The sequence below is a fragment of the Garra rufa genome, chromosome 9 (assembly GCF_049309525.1).
Source record: "Garra rufa chromosome 9, GarRuf1.0, whole genome shotgun sequence".
NCBI classification, from domain to species: domain Eukaryota; kingdom Metazoa; phylum Chordata; class Actinopteri; order Cypriniformes; family Cyprinidae; genus Garra; species Garra rufa.
Genome location: NC_133369.1, coordinates 14283236 through 14300828, shown reverse-complemented (window position 1 = coordinate 14300828; position 17593 = coordinate 14283236). Strand labels below are relative to the sequence as shown.

Below are 17593 nucleotides of genomic sequence, written 5' to 3'. Positions count from 1 at the left end.
CATTACTCCAGTCTTCAGTGTCACATGATGCTTCAGAAATCAATCTAATATGCTTATTTGCTGTTCAAGAAACATTTTTTTATTATTATCATCATCAATATTTAAAACAGTTGAGTACATTTTTTGTCAGAATTCTTTGAATAGAATGGATAGATCCAATAGATCAGCATTTATCTGAAATAAAAAGCTTTACACTATACCATTCAAACGCTTGGAGTAGGTATTATTTTGAGAAAGGAAAGATAAAAATCTGAACTAATGAATCTGAACTAAACTTTCTATTCATCTATTCATCAAAGAAACTTGAAAAAATTATACTTAGCTCTTTTCAACATAATGGTAATAATAATAAATGTTTTTTGCAGCAAATCAGAATATTAGAAAGATTTCTGAAGGATCATGTGACTGGAGTAATGATGCTAAAAATTCAGCTTTGAAATCACAGGAATAAATTACATTTTAAAATATATTCTAATCAAAAAAACAGTTATTTTAAAAAGTAAAAATATTTCAAAAAATTTTACTCTTTTTGCTGTACTTTGGATCAAATAAATGCAGGCTTGGTGAGCAGAACATTAAAAATCTTACTGTTTAAAAACCTTTAACTGGTAGTGTAGGTCATATATATTATTTACAGTTCATAACATTTTCATATCTAAAGCAACAAACTGCAATGTAAGTAACATTCAGCTTAATTAGGATATTTCCCCCAGTCATTTAATTGGCAAAAAGTGTCCAAATTTACCTGAATTCACAGAAATTCACAGAAATGCCACTTTTTACTCCAGTGAATATTTCTCACTGAAAGTGAATTATAAGTCACATCTCACTTTGCATATACTATTGCTGACACAATCAAATCTGTCATTAAACAGACAATTATTAAAAACGTAACTCAAGAAATTACTGAAACAGTAAGAGTGGTTTGAGATCATGCCTGAAATGTAAAGGTGAGGTTTATTTCGGTGGCAGCTCACAGACTTTGGCTTCATGTAAGTGATTAATTTGGAAACTTATGTACAGCACTTCAGTACCCATTGGGGTTTTCAAAAGTTGAGAATATAACTGGTAACGCGGTTTTAGCCAACAAATAATGCAATAAATTGTAAATCACATGACAAAATCTCCATTTCATTATCTTCCCTACAACACACTATTAAATACACAGTTTTCTACAGATTTGTGCAAAAAAAAAAAACTATTTTTTCACAACGTAATGTTATACAAACTGATAAACAGTTTCTACAAATTCATTAGTGCTCCAACACAACGGTGGGGCTTATTTGACACATTTCAAGTCAAACGCCACGTGTCATTCCATTATCTACCAGCAGAGGGCAGCGAAAGGCCGAATTATTATAACTGCGCGTCTATCATATCAGATACACCAGGCCTATATATTCAGTCGGTCACACGTGTTTGCTCAGACTAACTTTATTTTTTGATAAAACGAAAAAGTTTATTAAACAAAATGAGATTAAATAAAATCACCTCTTTTGTATAAAAAAATATGTCTTCCCAATTTTCTGACATAATTTGGGTGTCACACTGAATCGGCTTGAGTTATCACGGAGAATGACTTCCATTCGCTTTGACTTGACGCTCGTTTGGAAAGTTGACTTCAGCACCATGGAGAGCTGACGCCACTACTCGCTGCACTGAGTCTTCACTGTCAGCATTGCTGCTCAAGTATGAACCCTGCTGAAAATAAACATCTGAAACCAGACTAAACTGGTTTTCTGATCTATAGATGGTACCCTAGCCGTGGTTAACGTGAGACTTTTAGGCACTTTTCAACAGGTCAGCCAGGAATTAGATCCTAAAACAACTAAGAAAACTAACATTTCTCCACTGTAAGGAACCTTTTGTGCAATGGAAAGGTTTCATGGAACCATCTATGCAAATAAAGAACCTTTATTTTTTTTTAAAAGCGTAGGTCAAACCCCAATAACATTAACGATAAAAACAAGGTTAACCCGACCTGTTAAATCTCATTCGGCCATGTAAGGGTTAAATCTTGCTGCTCGTTACATAACACACTTGGAACATTAGTCAGATTTACGTCGTTCTGGCGATGTCAATGTCCTCAGCCTCTTCTGCTTGAGCACATACACTGATGCACTGAGATGCGCTGCGTGGATTAATCCGCAGACTGAGGCTGAGAGTCCATCGCATCGGATCAAAACAAGGGCTGAGGAGCGAGAGCGCGCATTGTGTTGTTTTGAAGGGATACGGAGCAGCGCATCCTTCACTTTCACTCACAGGAATCCATCCAGACCATCACGAGGCAAGTGTATTTACTTACTGCGTCACACTCTTGGTTACCATAGCGGGTTTTATTAACACACTTATATTAACGGAAATAACGCTATACATTTTAATATTAGTAAATATAGGCTAGTTTTTAAAGCGAGTACAACATGTTCTTTGTATAGCCTGTGTTCAACATGTTCGCTCTAAACTTGAATTACGCATTGCTGTTCACGCATTGTGTGAGATTATGTTTCATTTTAAGAAACTATTCAAAAATTAAACATATATTTTTGTTTAATAATGCGGTTCATATTTTTCTTTTGTTGTTTTTTAGTCATTGCTTAGGTGGGGTAGATCCGTCACTTGACATTTCAGAGATACTCGTCTGCAGCTAAACGTCTCTCAGGTACTGTCAATCAACTTGTTTTAATATAGATTTTTACAAGATGAAATATTAAAAAAACATCTGCACTTTGTGGGAAAAGTGTTGTACGAGTTTAGTTTTCACAGAATATTCACAGAACGCTATTAACCACTATGGGGTGTTTGAAGTTTCGTTTTCAAATTCGAGTATATAAAAAAGCATTTTTTGAATTATTATATTTAAATTATATATTGTACTGCCTTTAAATAATAAAAACATTTAAGTAAAAACATGCATTTTATACTGTAACACAGTAAATAAATTACTGTATTACAGTATTAAGAATTTTAAATCCTTTTTGAGAAAAAGAGGGCATTAAAATTACAAATAGCAATGGCAAAAAAGAAGGTAAATATATTTTTAAGTTTTATTAACTATATATAAATATAAATAGATAGATAGATAGATAGATAGATAGATAGATAGATAGATAGATAGATTTAGAAGAAACAAAAAACAGTAATATTGTGAAGTATTATTACAGTTATAAAATAATGTTTTTCTATTTTAATATATTTTAAAATATAATTTATTCCTGTGATGCAAAGCTGAATTTTCACCAGCCATTGCTCCATTCTTCAGTGTCACATGATCCTTTAGAAATCATCCTAATATGCTGATTTATTACTTTTATTATCAATGTTGGAAACAGTTATGATGCTACATATTCTTTTGGAAGCTCTGATAGTTTTTTTTTTTTTTTTTTTTTTTTTTTTTTTGATTTTTTGATAAATAAAAAGTTAAAAAGAACAGTGTTTATTTAACAAAAATCTTTTAAAAACAATAAAAGTCTTTGCTATCACTTTTTTATAACCAATTTAACACATCCTTGGTGAATAAAATTAAAATTAAAATTAAAATTAAAAAGAAAGAATAAAAATGTACTGACCACAAACTTTTAAATGATAGTTTATATTGTTACAAAAGATTTAAATTTTAAATAAATGCTGTTCTTTTTAACTTATTTATTTATTAAATAATCCCAAAAAAAGGTATCACGGGTTCCAACTAAATATTGATCAGCACAACTGTTTTCAACATTAATAATAAATCGGCATATTAGAATGATTTATGAAGGATCTTGTGACACTGAAGACTGGAGTAATAATGCTGAAAATTCAGCTTTGCATCACAGGAATAAATTGCATTTTAAAACATATTCACATAGAAAACAGTTATTTTACATTGAAATAATATTTCACAATATTACTGTTAATTAACAGATTTTTTAATCAAATAAATGCAGCTTTGATGAGCATAAAAACTTAATATCAATGCTGCCAACAGTTGCAATGCTACATATTCTTTTGGAAGCTCTGATACTTTTTTAGATTTTTTTTTTTTTTTTTTTTTTTTTTTTTTGATGAATAAAAAGTTAAAAAGAATAGTGTTTATTTAAAAAAGAAATCTTTTAAAACAATGAAAGTCTTTGCTATCACTTTTTATAAGCAATTTAACACATCCTTGGTGAATAAAAGTATTCATTTCTTTCAAAGCAAAAAGAAAGAATACAAATTTACTGACAACAATTTTTTTAATGATAGTTTATATTGTTACAAAACATTTAAATTTTAAATTAATGCTGTTCTTTTAAACCTTTTAACTGTATTTATTAAAGAATCCAGAAAAAAAAACATATCACAGGTTCCAACTAAATATTAAACAGCACAACTGTTTTCAACATTAATAATAAATCAGCATATTAGAATGATTTCTGAAGGATCGTGTGACACTGACTGGAGTAATGATGCTGAAAATTCAGCATTTCATCACAGGAATAAATTATATTTGAAAATACATTCACATAGAAAAGAGTAATTTTACATTTAAATAATATTTCATAATATTACTGTTAATTAACAGTCAATTTTTATCAAATAAATGCAGCCTTAATGAGCATAAAAACTGCTTTAAAAAATATATAAAAATAAAATAATAAAAATAAACATTTTGAATCCACAAGTAAAATATTACCCAGACATGTTATGAGATTCACCACTGAAAAATTAATTTGGTTATAAATTAAAAAACTTGTGTATATTAACGTAATAATGAATCATGAAACAGAAAATAAGTTATAAAAAATAAGTACAATTTGTGGGGCAACATGTCTTCCAATATCAAGAACTGAATTCTCACTGAAAATAAAATAAACAGAATAAAACTAATAAAATAATAATAAAACCCATAGTCACTTAAAAACGTATGGAATTCTTCACTGACTTGTACGACATTAGCCTGTATTTAGCCATCTTTTTCTGTAGTCAAGCTCAAAAGACAAGAGTCCAGCAAAAAGAGAAAGCACTCAAAGCCAGTAGCAAATGCATTTGTGCACATTACTCTCCGTCTCCAACAACATTGAGTCATTACTGCTTTAGTGGACTAATGACAGAATGAGGAGTCACTGGTGCTGAGGCAACTGATTAAAGTGTCTCTAGATGTGTTGTGTTGACTACATACAGTATTTAGCCAGAAGACAGCCTTAGTTATATATATATATATATGCAGGCCTATATCAGAACTAAAAAGTTGTTCAAATTGTTGATTATAATGAAAGTTTACAGTATATTTTGATAAAAGGGCTTAAGAACATACAGTATGTACACTCTCAGGAAAATAAGGGACAAATATTGTACCTTTTAGCCCTAGTTACATCTTTGTACCTTTTATTTTAAGAATGTGGGATGAAGCTGATTTCTACTGTCACGCAGGGGCGCCGCTCGCAATTTTGGGCCCTATGACAAAATATAAGGTTGGACCCCCCCTACCACACAAAAGCAGATCTCTGGGGGGCCCTAAAAGGCGTGGGCCCTTAGAATTGTCCTAACTTACCCCCCCTTAGCGGGCCCCTGCTGTCATGTTTTATGCATGGAATCATTCTTCTTAATTAAATATGAGCAGTACATTACATAAGGTGTTATGAGTCAACAAATGTATAACTTCTAACTCTGGCTGCACTCCTGCTTTATCACCTCAAGCCAGCCGTTCCATTTGCATATAGGATGGATGAGGTGATTTAAGAGAAACTGTATCAGTAACTTCTAACTGTGTCAGGCGGAAACTAGTCTCAGCTTTTCCATTAGGCTGACATGAGGTAAAAACACTAAGCTTCTTGTCCTGACACAAGACATCAATCACGGACTGAATGGCCGACTAATGTCACTGACCACTATCTGGCTTCTGCAAAGGCAATGTTTCTCTGTGTTGCCAAGTCTTTGTTTCTAGGTTTCTTTCACTAAGGCTCTGACTTAAGCTCAGAGAGAAAACAATCCAGCTCCCATGAGTGACAATTTGACAGGCAATCATTTTATAACTCATTGGCCAAGTAGGAATAAAAAGTACTGTTTAATGTTTTTGAAAGTGTCTCTTATGTTCACCAAGGCTGCATTTATTGAATCAAAAATACTGTAAAACAGTTAAAAGTTATTACAATTTAAAATAACTGCTTAATGTTTGAATATATTTTCAAATGCAATTTTTTTCTGATGGCAAAGCTGAATTTTCAGCACCATTACTCCAGTCTTCAGTGTCACATGCTCCATCAGAAATAATTGTAATATGCAGAGTTGTGTCTCAAGAAACATTTTTTATCATTATCACAGATCAAAATGGCTGTGCTTATGCATTTTTCAGGATTTAGAGGAATAGCAATTCAAAAGAACATTTTTTTAAATTGGAAAGGTTTCGTAATATTATAAATGATGATCAATATAATGCATTCGTTCTGAACACAAGCATTAGTTTCTAAAAACAAAATTTTATTACAAATTTGACTGACTTCACACTTTTGAATGCTTTCATTTTCAGTTCACTTTGTGTACTTCCATCACCAATATTGCACTGAAGCTGACAAAACAATTAAAGCAAATCTTTTTGTCCTCTAAACAAAGCACAAAAATATAAAACAACATAAAACTCACAGAATTGTGATGACATAAGATACTCAAACTCAAGTAGCATGTTTTCCACATCCGAAAGAACGGGCGACCTTCTTTTATAATGAAACATGGCATCCGGACACAAAACGGAAAGAGGCAAGAACCCAGCTATGCAACAAGCGTCGACCCTAAGGGGTGAATTACGTCATCCACATTGAAAGAAACCATAACCCTTATATAACCCACTTCAAAGAGATGCTGAAAAACAAGGCACACACAACCTTAACATACACCACTAATAACAGGAAATGGACCGGTGACGTCATAGGCAATCAAGCGTGATACATGAAATTAAATTATTCAGCCTGGGCTTTGGCCTGTTACAGTTATAAGCAGATCTGGAACAGCAAAAGCAGTTAAATAAGCCAACCAGAAGGGTGGGGTTTTATCATCTCATCCTAGACAAGGATTAAATTGACCATATTACTTCCTTCTCCAAGTGCAAAGCCTTTTACGTAACCCCTGGTAAATTCACTGATCATCCAAAGAATCATGTCAAATAATAGCACTGGATCAGTTCAATTTAGAATAAGAGTTAATTCTTAGTGCAAGTAAATTAATTTATATTTAGTAGGTGGCTGAAACCAGTGATAAGGCACTACATTTCTACATAGTTTTGGGTAGAAAACTAGATTTATTGACAATTCATGGAAAAATGTATATTTAGTATTTAAGTCAAAAGTTTTTGAACAGTAAGATTTGTAATGTTTTCTAAAGAAGTCTCTTCTGCTTACCAAACCTGCATTTGTTTTAACTAAAGTACAGCAAAAACAGTAACATTTTGAAATATTTTGTATATTTTTACATTTCTTTTAAAATATATTTAAAACATTTTTTTTAGGATTTTTTGATAAACAGAAAGATTCAAAGATCAGCATTTATCATTTATATATATATTTGGAAATAAATTGTAGAAATGAATATTTTTATTTAGCAAGAATGCTTTAAATTGATCAAAAGTGATGATAAAGACAATTATAATGTTACAAAAGATTTCTATTTTAGATCAATGCTTTTCTATTCATTAAAGAAACCTGAAGATTCTACTCATCTGTTTTCAACATAATAATATTTTGAGCAGCAAATCATAATATTACAATGATTTCTGAAGGATCATGTGACACTGAAGACTGGAGTAATGATGCTAAAATTTCAGCTTTAAAATCACAGGAATAAATTACATTTTAAATAAATACAGGCTTGGTAAGCAGAAGATACTTCTTTAAAAAAAAAAACATTACAAATCTTACTGTTCAAAAACTTTTGACTGGTAGTGTATATATGGCACTCTATTTAACTTTAGTCTATTTAAGGACCATTCATGAACTAGGTTAAACCAGCTTGGCATCTTGCTTCATGTCCTCATTTAGTTTTACACTATTATCATTCTTTGTTCTGGTTGGCTCATCATACCAAAAGGAAATATTCAAGCAACCTGTTTTATTTTTTTTACAGTTTTACTTAAGCATTCCCTGTTTCAGAAAAATGGGACCTTTTCAGACATTCGAGGTACGAATCTTAACTTTATTTGTGTGTAAACACATTTTTACTTACGGTAAAGTCCTTGCACACTGAGTCAGAAATTTTCTAATGCGAAAAATGTAGAAAACTGAACCCTATGCGATTTTTTTTAAAATGACAGACAAAAAATGTGAGAAATTTGAGCAAATTTCAGTCAAGAATTTCAGACTCAGTGTGCAAGGACTTTAAGATTAATGGCAAGTAAGCAAAACTTAAATTGGAAATGAAAATTTACTTTAAGGACCAAAACATAATTCATCTTAACACCAGCTTTAAAAAAAAAAAAAAAAAAAAAAAAAGATTAAACAGCTCACCTCAGATGCTTACTGTAGGTTATCTGTAGCTAGTAGTAGCTCCATTCCCAATTACAAATTTGTCATTTCCAGCAGGTGAAAGAAAAGGGAAGCATGCGCAGCCGTATCCCTAGATTTGTCCTCCACCCCTTGCGTACTAAAACAAAGGAGTCATCAGCGTCCAACATGCCACTGTCAGAAGATTTTGACATCGGCTCCCAGCACTCAAAAAGAACCATCAGTCCAAACAGCCTCTCCTCAGGTAGACTACATGAGGTTGTGATGACTTCAACACCATCCTGATAAGATATTTAAGAATTTAATTCCAAATATAAAGTAATATCCACACTAAATTGTCATTATTTGCTCGATGATGGCTTCTACGCGTTGATGGCCTAGTATATTTGACCTCTTTGATAAAGAAAGGCACACTAGTGTAACCTTGAAATGTGTGTTATGTCATTTCCACTCGGTTCTACCTTCTCAGATGATACTGGATGCCCAAGCAGTCAATGTGCATCGCCAACCAAGACCCCCTCAGGCTCTGACAACAGCCCACTGAGTTCACCCTCTCTGGGAGAGCGCAAGGTCAAGGTGAAAAGAGTTCGGATGAACGTAGTGGCCGAGTGGAGCGCACCCACAGAGAAGCACAAGCGAGAGAAGCAACAGCGTTCACCAATCATGAATAAAGGTAATTTTATTACTCCAATAATTACCAACTTTTTATTTTTTTTGATTTATGATTTTTGATAAATTTATTATGACTATGACATCAGGTCAAATAGTGAATGTTTAACAAACTGCATTCAAAAAAGGTTTAGAAATCTAATATTTGCTTTGTTACATAAACAACCGCGACTACAAGGACGTGTACATACAAGGACAGTTTGCACATGGGGTCTTTATCAACTTGTGTGCAAGTGTGCACGTTCCACAAGTTCAAACATAAAAACACATGCAGTTCTCCAAACTTCTGTTTTGAAACAAAAGTATATATATGAATAATAATTTATTTATGTAATGTCATGGGCACACCTGCATGTTTAATCCATTCAAATGTTCTGCTGGAATGGGTTTCTCTGAAGTATTTTCTTGAAAACACAAGATTAAAGCTAAACCCAGGAAACAGCAGCTGCCATGTGCTTGATTACCCTTCCTCATAGAGGCCAATGATTGGTTGGCTTGTGGATGGCCAATCAGTTCAATTTAAAGTAGTTGGCTCCTCCCACTGCCTGTGAGAATTCAGCATTTGAGCTTGATTTGTATTTAGCACCTTGCACAGTTTTGTAATTGTTAGCTAGTTAGTCACATTTGTTTGGTTAGATAGATAGATAGATAATAGCACGATTAAAAAAGTACGCACTATAGCATGGTTTTGTCAAAAGGAAAGAGATGCTTCTCAGGTGTGTATATTTTTGGAAAAATTTTTTTAGTGAAATCAAGGTACTGAATTATCTTACCCCTTCTTTAGCATGTCTTTGTTTTTCACTCACCACCTTTTGAATTTAATGCTTAATACATTTACTTAAATATTCTGTTATCTTCTGTTATCAAATATGTGTTGATTTGATACTAGGATGTCTAATAGAGTGTTTTTACTACACGTCGTCAGTTGGCCATATTAGTGGCACTGAACGTAAACGATGCCACTGAACTGAACCAAACTTGCTTATTTGGCTGATTATTGCTGCTGAAAATGGTCAATAATTGTCAGGTTTTGGGCTGTACTAATCGGTCAGACTGGGAAAAACATTTAGGGCTGGTTTCACAGACAGGGCTTAGACTAAACTAGGATTAGACCATAGTTTAATTAGGATGTTTAAGTAATTTTTATAAACGTGCCTTAGAAAAAAACATTACTGGTGTCCATCTTGAGATAAAACAATAGCACTGATATATTTTTAGATCAGTTAGTGCAAGTTTTCTTTAGTTGAAACAGATCAGACTTACATTTTAGTCTGGGACTAGGCTTAAGCGGGGGTTAGAGTACTATAGACTGCCCAAAGTTATAACAAATCAAAGAGAACAAAAGGTGTTTGTGGTTGGCCAAACTGTACCAGGATTACCAGGTCAAGATTCATGTTTGTTTCCAGTCAGGTAGGTGAAATATTAGGCTAATATCTTAATTAATACTGCTTGTACATATCTTAACCACTCTTTAGTTTGTCAAAATATTGCATCCTTTCCTGCTTACTAAGTCCTTCTCTATATGATTTAGCAGCTTTGACACATTTTTTCCATGGTTTAGACCGCATAAATGAGCAGAACAGCATATTCACAATAACCGTGCAATCCATGCTGTTGTTTACATCTGAGTATCACCAATATGGTACCTCAAGGAAGTATGTGACGAGTATTATATCTCTTTAGTTTAGCAGGAAACAAAATAATATAAGATAATCTCATGCTTTTAAGAATCTTTGGAAAATAAAAGGTAAAATGTAATGATGATTCCTGTCAAAGTAGAAACGGTGTAGTTATTGCATCCACCAGCAGGGTCTTAAACACTAACGCTAACATAAAAGTTAATGGCTGCAAGTAAGGTGATATTCAAGCTTACATAAAAGTGCTGAGAAAAACCGAATGCGTAGGATTCCACTGTCACTGAAAGATTCAGTCCTTGACTTCCCAAGCCTTAGTTCTTCCATAATGGAGGCAGATGATGTTCATCACAGAAGTCTGTAACCTTATATCCTCTGACAAGCCTCTTTGATCTGGCTACTGGAAATATGCTAATTGGAAACGTGCTTGGGATGTGCATTCAGTGGGTTTGAAGTCTCTACTTCTACAGTCTTTTTAGATACCCTTGAATGGACAAGTTTCGCTGATGTTGAAATCTTTTTAGAGGAAACTTTAGACTTTTGATCCCTGTTTTTTGTGCACTGTAGGCAGTGAGACAGATTTCAGCTCATCTAGCAGCACTGGAAGCTACAAGACGCATGAAAAGCTGCCCAGCAACTCCGCAGGGAAAAACTCATCTTCTCGCGGGTATGGTTTTTATGCTTTATTTTAAGTTTCTAAAGCCTAATCCAAGATGGCTGCTATCTGTTTTGTTTGTTTTTCTCTGTCAGATTTGATATTTCATGCTAGATGACTTACAATATGAAATTTGCAAGTTATATATTTGACCCTGGACCACAAACCAGTCTTAAGTAGCACGGGTATATTTGTAGCAATAGCCAAAAATACATTGTACGGGTCAAAATTATCGATTTTTCTTTTATGCCAAAAATGATTAGGATATTAAGTAAAGATCATGTTCCATGAAGATATTTTGTAAATTTCCTACTGTGAAGATTTCAAAATGTAATTTTTGATTATTAATATGCATTGCTAAGAACTTTATTTGGACAACTCTAAAAGCAATTTTCTTAATATTTTGCTTTTTTTTGCACCCTCCTATTACAGATTTTCAAATAGCTGTATCTTGGCCAAATATCGCCCTATCTTAACAAAACCATACATCAATGAAAAGCTTATTTAGCAATTATAATTACAGTCCAAAAAAAACAAACAAAAAAAAACTTATGACTGGTTTTGTGGTGCAGGGTCACATATAGTATGTAAAAAAAAAATGATACATTGATATGCAACATTGTTACATGATCTTAAATGTTAAATTTAGTAAATGGCATACAGTTATATAAAAACCTCACATTGAAAATGGAAAGCAAGGTGCACACTTTAGTAAATGTCCAGTAAAAAGTTTACAGTGTATTGCATGCATACTGCATACTGAAAGAATGAGTTGCATGGTAGTTCTAAACATAGCCTATGTGTCTTGCCTGTCATGACACTGTCCTATTTGCTTGCTCTTATCTTCCTCAGCCGTGGGCCCCATATCAGAAGCCTGCCAGTGTTCAAGCCCGCAGGAAGCCCTGCCCCTCGCGATGCAGAGCTTTATGCCCCATACAGGACGCCCCCCAAAGTCCCCTCTATTACCAACAGCAGTAGCAACTCCAGCTCTACCAGAAGGTATGGACAAAGAGGTAGAAGCAAACAGATGGAAGGACATTGAGAACATGGTAGATGCAGTATATTCTATGCAGGGCTCAGGCGCCATACAGATAGAGATTGTTATCGTGTTCTCAACCTCTTCACAGAATAGAGGATTAGATTGGTCATGGTTTGGCTGTGCCAGGCTTTGAGGGGATTTCAACAAAATTGTCTGCTCTCATTTTGCCCACGCAGACAGCAAATCCGTTGGCTGGCTGATAGGAGTAAAGTGTTTTTCAGTGCTACATTTTTGTAGAGAGGTTGAGGGGGGCATTAATATTTCATGTGTGCACAGTCAGTATGTTTGAAGATATTTCAGCTTTGTCATTTGGCTTAATTGCATGTTGTGGTGTTACTGGTGTTGTTTAGTTTTGCCTTTTATGCGTTTCCATTTCTTTTTTCAATCGAAGCACAGAATGTGTGTTCTCTGTGCCTGCCTGAGCTTCTCCAGGGTCCTTGTTTGTTCTTCCATTGTGCCATCTCTGGCACAGATGCAAATTTGACTTGAAAGCAGCATAGCAGGTTGCTAGGATATCGTGCTTCTAGTTTTTCTGCCTGGTAACAGGGCCATTGCTTCATTTCTTTCATACTTTATTTTTCTTTCTTTTTGTTGTATTTTCATGCTTTTGTACTTTTCTTTTTTTTTGTGCTTTATTTCATTATGTTCTTTAAATATTAGTATTAAATTTCTGTTTACATTTACCTTTCTGTCCTGTTGTGTAGTTGGTTGCATTTTATTATTTTCTTTTAGCTTTGTTTTTTTCTTTTACCTTGCTGATTATGACCAAATCAAATCAGACCTGCAGTCTATATTTGGGTCACATCCAACATGTTGAAAACCACTGACCTAAACAAAATTTTAATGGACCAAATAAAGAGCAGTTATGGTGACTTACAGTTGAGGTCAAAAGTTTACGTACACCTTGCAGAATCTACAAAATGTTAATTATTTTACCAAAATAAGAGGGATCATACAAAATGCATGATGATTTGTTTTTATTTAGTACTGACCTGAATTAAGATATTTCACATAAAAGACATTTACATATAGGCCACAAGAGAAAATAATAGTTGAATTGTTCAAAAGTTTGCATACACTTGATTCTTAATACTGTGCTGTTTTTGAATGATCCACAGTTGTGGTGTTTTTGGTGTGTGTGTGTGTGTGTGTGTGTGTGTGGTTTTTTTTTTTTTTTTTTAATTCATGTGTCCATTGTTTGCCCTGAACAGTTGAACTGCCAGAAAAATTCTTCAGGTCCCACAAATTCTTTATTATTCAGCATTTTTGTGAATTTGAAAACAATTTCCAACAATGACTGTATGATTTTGGGATCATCTTTTTACTCAAATGCAACTATTGCAGAAGGTTTAAACACTCACTGATGCTTCAAAAGGGGAAACAATACATTAAGAGCCAGGGGGTGAAAACTTTTCGGGTTTGAAGATCAGGGTAAATATAACTTATTTTGTCTTCTGGGAAACATGTAAGTATCTTCTGTAGCTTCTGAAGTGCACTACTAAATGGAAAAATATATGTATGTTTAAGCAAAATAAGAAAAATGTACACCTCTTCATTCTGTTCAAAAGTTTTCACCCCCTGGCTCTTGATACATTGTGTTTCCCTCTGAAGCATCCATGAACATTTGAACCTTCTGTAAAAGTTGCATATGAGTCCCTCAGTTGTCCTCAGTGTGAAAAGATGGATCTCAAGATCATACAGTAAGTGTTGGAAAGGGTTCAAATACACAAAAAATGCTGAAAAACCAAAGAATTTGTGAGAACTGAATTTTTTTTTTCTCAAAAACAGCAGGCAGTTTAACTGTTCAGGACAAACAAGTGACTTGTGAACAACTTTCACAAAATAATAATAATAAAAAAAAAAAGCTGTGGATCATTCAGGTAACAACACAGTATTAAGAATCAAGTGTATGTTAACTTTTGAACGCGTCATTTTTATAAATTCAACTATTTTCTCTTGTCGACTATATATAAATGTCTATTATGTGAAATATCTTATTCAGGTCAGTACTAAATAAAAAAATAACATGCATTTTGTATGATCCCTCTTATTTTGGTAAAATAATTAACATTTTGCAGATTCTGCAAGGTGTATGTAAAATTTTGACCTCAACTGTGTTAGTAAAGCTCTATTAGGTTTTGCATTTGGACATCTGACATCCAATATGCTGATAGTTAAAAAAAAAAAAAAAAACACCAAGTCCTGAGCACATGAGCTACTCATATTATCGGCAAAACGTATCAGCATTGCTTTTTCATATCAGCTAATGCCGAAATTCCGATAACGTTCCGATAATATCGTGCTTCCCTAGTAAATTGTTAAAGACACAACAGGCCCATAGAATTTATTATTTTAGCTCTTGTTGAAGCTTTCATATTAATTAAAGTTAAACTTGCTTTTATTTTCAGAAGGACTACTCCTGTACGCTACCATTCCTGCGGAGACAATCATGGCATCAGGCCTCCCAATCCAGAGCAGTACCTTACCCCTCTACAGCAGAAAGAGGTAGCCATAAGACACCTTAAGACAAAGCTCAAAGACTCACAGAACATCGTTTGTGACCGGTAAGAGTCTGCTTTGAAATACTTTCACAATTGCAGTTCCCTCGAGAGCTCTCGAGAGCTCTCATGGTACATTTTTCACATTGATGGGTTACAGGGAGGCTGAGATTGAGGAGCTGAAGTCCCAACTGGGACGTATGCGGGAGGACTGGATAGAGGAGGAATGTCACCGTGTGGAAGCTCAGCTAGCACTTAAAGAAGCACGCAAAGAGATCAAGCAGCTGCGCCAAGTGGTGGAAACCATGAAGAACAGCCTCATGGAGAAAGACAAAGGCATCCAGAAGTATTTCATTGACATAAACATTCAAAACCGAAAGCTTGAGTCCCTGCTGCACTGCATGGAGTTGGCACAGAATGGCTGCAACTTGCAAGATGAGCCAACGCTGGACTTCATCTATGAGTCTCCAGAAAGATCAACTGCAGGGAAGCTGGAGATGGAGCTACATGGTGAAGAACAAGCAATGGAAGAGATGGCTGATAGTGAGCTGCTGGCCAATGACGAGATGGCCAACAGAGCTGAAATTCTCGAGCAGGTTCTCATGTCCACCGCGGTTGATTCCCAAGATTCCAAGATCATTCCCCAACCAGGGCTGTCCACCTTGGAGCCAAGTGTTTCAGAAAAGAGCACAGAGGAGAATATGTCAAGTGACCCCTTTGCTGCAGAAGATAAAGGTGTCCAGACTGAGGACATGTTCTTCACCGCTGATCTCCAAACCCTCCTTTTCCAGCTGCTAAAGCTCCAAGGTGGCAGCTTCCCTGGCCTTCTTATTTCTCCCCACCAATCCCAGGAATCAGCACAGGTTCCCAAAAAGCTTGAGGACTTTCCTGAAGCACAAAAACCCATAAAGGAGGAGATACCTGAAGCACAAGATGAAGAAGTCAAAGATGTTGCCCCCATTTGCACCAACACTGCCCAAAACACCGTTGGTGATTCTGGTTTGGGCTTTTCTGAACCCAAAATGAGTCCTCAGTTCATGGAAGAGCTGAATTTCGACCTGAAGAATCCCAAGAACACCTCTAGCATGGCAGTGGTGGGAAAAAGCCACTGGAGCAACAGCTTCTTTGTCGATCTGGTTGCTGTGGCAGCACCCGTTCTACCCACCGTGGCGTGGCTCTATTCGCAGCATGGTTTGGTTGGAGGGGCTCCTGTGTACAACATTGCAGCTTTAATTCGAGGCTGTTGCATTATGGGATTGCACTCACTCCGTCATGTCTCTCACGGGCCGGACACTTAGCGGCCCTCACCCACATTTACAACAAGAGCACTTAAATGTCATCTTCAAGTAGAAATTGTGTTTTCGTACACCTGTGATTATACGCATACACTTATTCCGTTTAGTTGCGACATTCCTACTTTGCACTGTGTGTTTTTGCCATTTGAGGCACAATGAATTTGATGGGATGTAAAGGGACTTGTTTAGTCTTTTTTTTTTTTTGTTATTTATTACCCTTATGTTTGTGTATATATAAATATTTTTGCATAATCTGATCATCTGGGTAGGTGATTATGTTGCTCGAGTCTTGTTCTTTGCTGACTGCTATTCCCTGCTTTTTATAAAAGAGTCATTTAGAGTGACAATAGGGGTTGACTGTCAGTTGACCGTCGTTTTTGTTTTAGTTTGAATGTCATTTGTGTTCCAATAGAACTAAAACCTTCTGCCAAAGCTTAAATGTGTTCAGCGTTTTGTGTTAAGTGGAAATGTGTTTCTCTCCCTGGAGTTAGAGCTTTTACATGTTGCTCTGTAAACTAACATTTTCCTGAAAGGCAGCACTTGCCACAGTAAAGCGAACACTTGTTATGTGCCTGAGCTATGTGCAATATTTTTGTTTATATCAGATGTATATCATTATATTTATTATTAAAGCATGAAAAAACCCTCCAAGCTTGGACTTTTATTGTGTGTTAGAGAATGGGAAAGCTATTGCATAATTTCTAAACTTGTATTACTTGAAGAATTGGAATGAATGACATTTACAAAGTGATACAAAAACATAAGGAATTCTGCAGATTTCCCTCTACACTCTTAAAAATAAAGGTGCTTTAAAAGGTTCTTCACAGCGATGCCATAGAAGAACCATTTTTGGTTCCACAACGAACCATTCAGTTAAAGATACTTTAAAGAACCATCTCTTTCTTACTTTTTTATAATCTGAAGAACCTTCTTTCGCCACAAAGAATCTTTCATGAAACAAAGGTTCTTCAGATGTTAAAGGTTCTTTATGGAACCATTTAAACAAAAAAAGGTTCCTCTATGGCATTGAGAAGCACCTTTATTTTTAAGAGTGTAAAATTTGCATTGAAAATGCGAAACAGTCTGTAGATTACATCTGGGCCTGTTTTATCATCTATATCTCGTATGGAAAAAAAAAGAAGAAATGTAATAAAATCTCCACAAACTCATTATGAAAGGTGTTGTTTTATCGGACAAAAAGGTTTAATGCTGTGATGTGTTAAGCAAAGAGTGTTAAGTCAGTAAAGTGAGCCTTAGTCTTTAATCCTTAAACTTTAATCCTAGATTAATACAATTTAATTCTTTGCAGTTCACAAGTTTCTTTGGACAGCTACTCGTTGTTTATAAAAAGCAATA

General features: G+C 34.7%; 1 protein-coding gene across 2 annotated transcripts; it reads left to right on the top strand.

The window, feature by feature from the left end:
• Positions 1-2079: 2079 nt before the first annotated feature.
• Positions 2080-16888, top strand: sybu (syntabulin (syntaxin-interacting)). 2 transcript variants are annotated; one of them, XM_073847079.1, is made up of 9 exons: positions 2080-2287; positions 2588-2659; positions 8071-8124; positions 8526-8691; positions 8917-9120; positions 11318-11417; positions 12258-12404; positions 14853-15008; positions 15103-16888. In XM_073847079.1, the coding sequence occupies exons 3-9, from the start codon at positions 8101-8103 to the stop codon at positions 16238-16240; spliced, it is 1935 nt and encodes a 644-aa protein (XP_073703180.1). In that variant the 5' UTR covers positions 2080-2287; positions 2588-2659; positions 8071-8100; the 3' UTR covers positions 16241-16888. The 2 variants fall into 2 exon arrangements, with proteins under 2 accessions (XP_073703180.1, XP_073703179.1); XM_073847078.1 differs by having other exon boundaries at positions 2081-2287; positions 8523-8691.
• Positions 16889-17593: the final 705 nt, after the last annotated feature.

What these genes read in the sequence shown, in the direction of transcription:
- sybu (XM_073847078.1), top strand. Translation starts at nt 8,101, where the DNA reads ATGGGACCTTTTCAGACATTCGAG. An exon ending in AACTCCAGCTCTACCAGAAG is followed by an intron (nt 12,405 to 14,852) that starts GTATGGACAAAG and finishes TTTTATTTTCAG; the next exon opens with AAGGACTACTCCTGTACGCT. An exon ending in CAGAACATCGTTTGTGACCG is followed by an intron (nt 15,009 to 15,102) that starts GTAAGAGTCTGC and finishes GATGGGTTACAG; the next exon opens with GGAGGCTGAGATTGAGGAGC.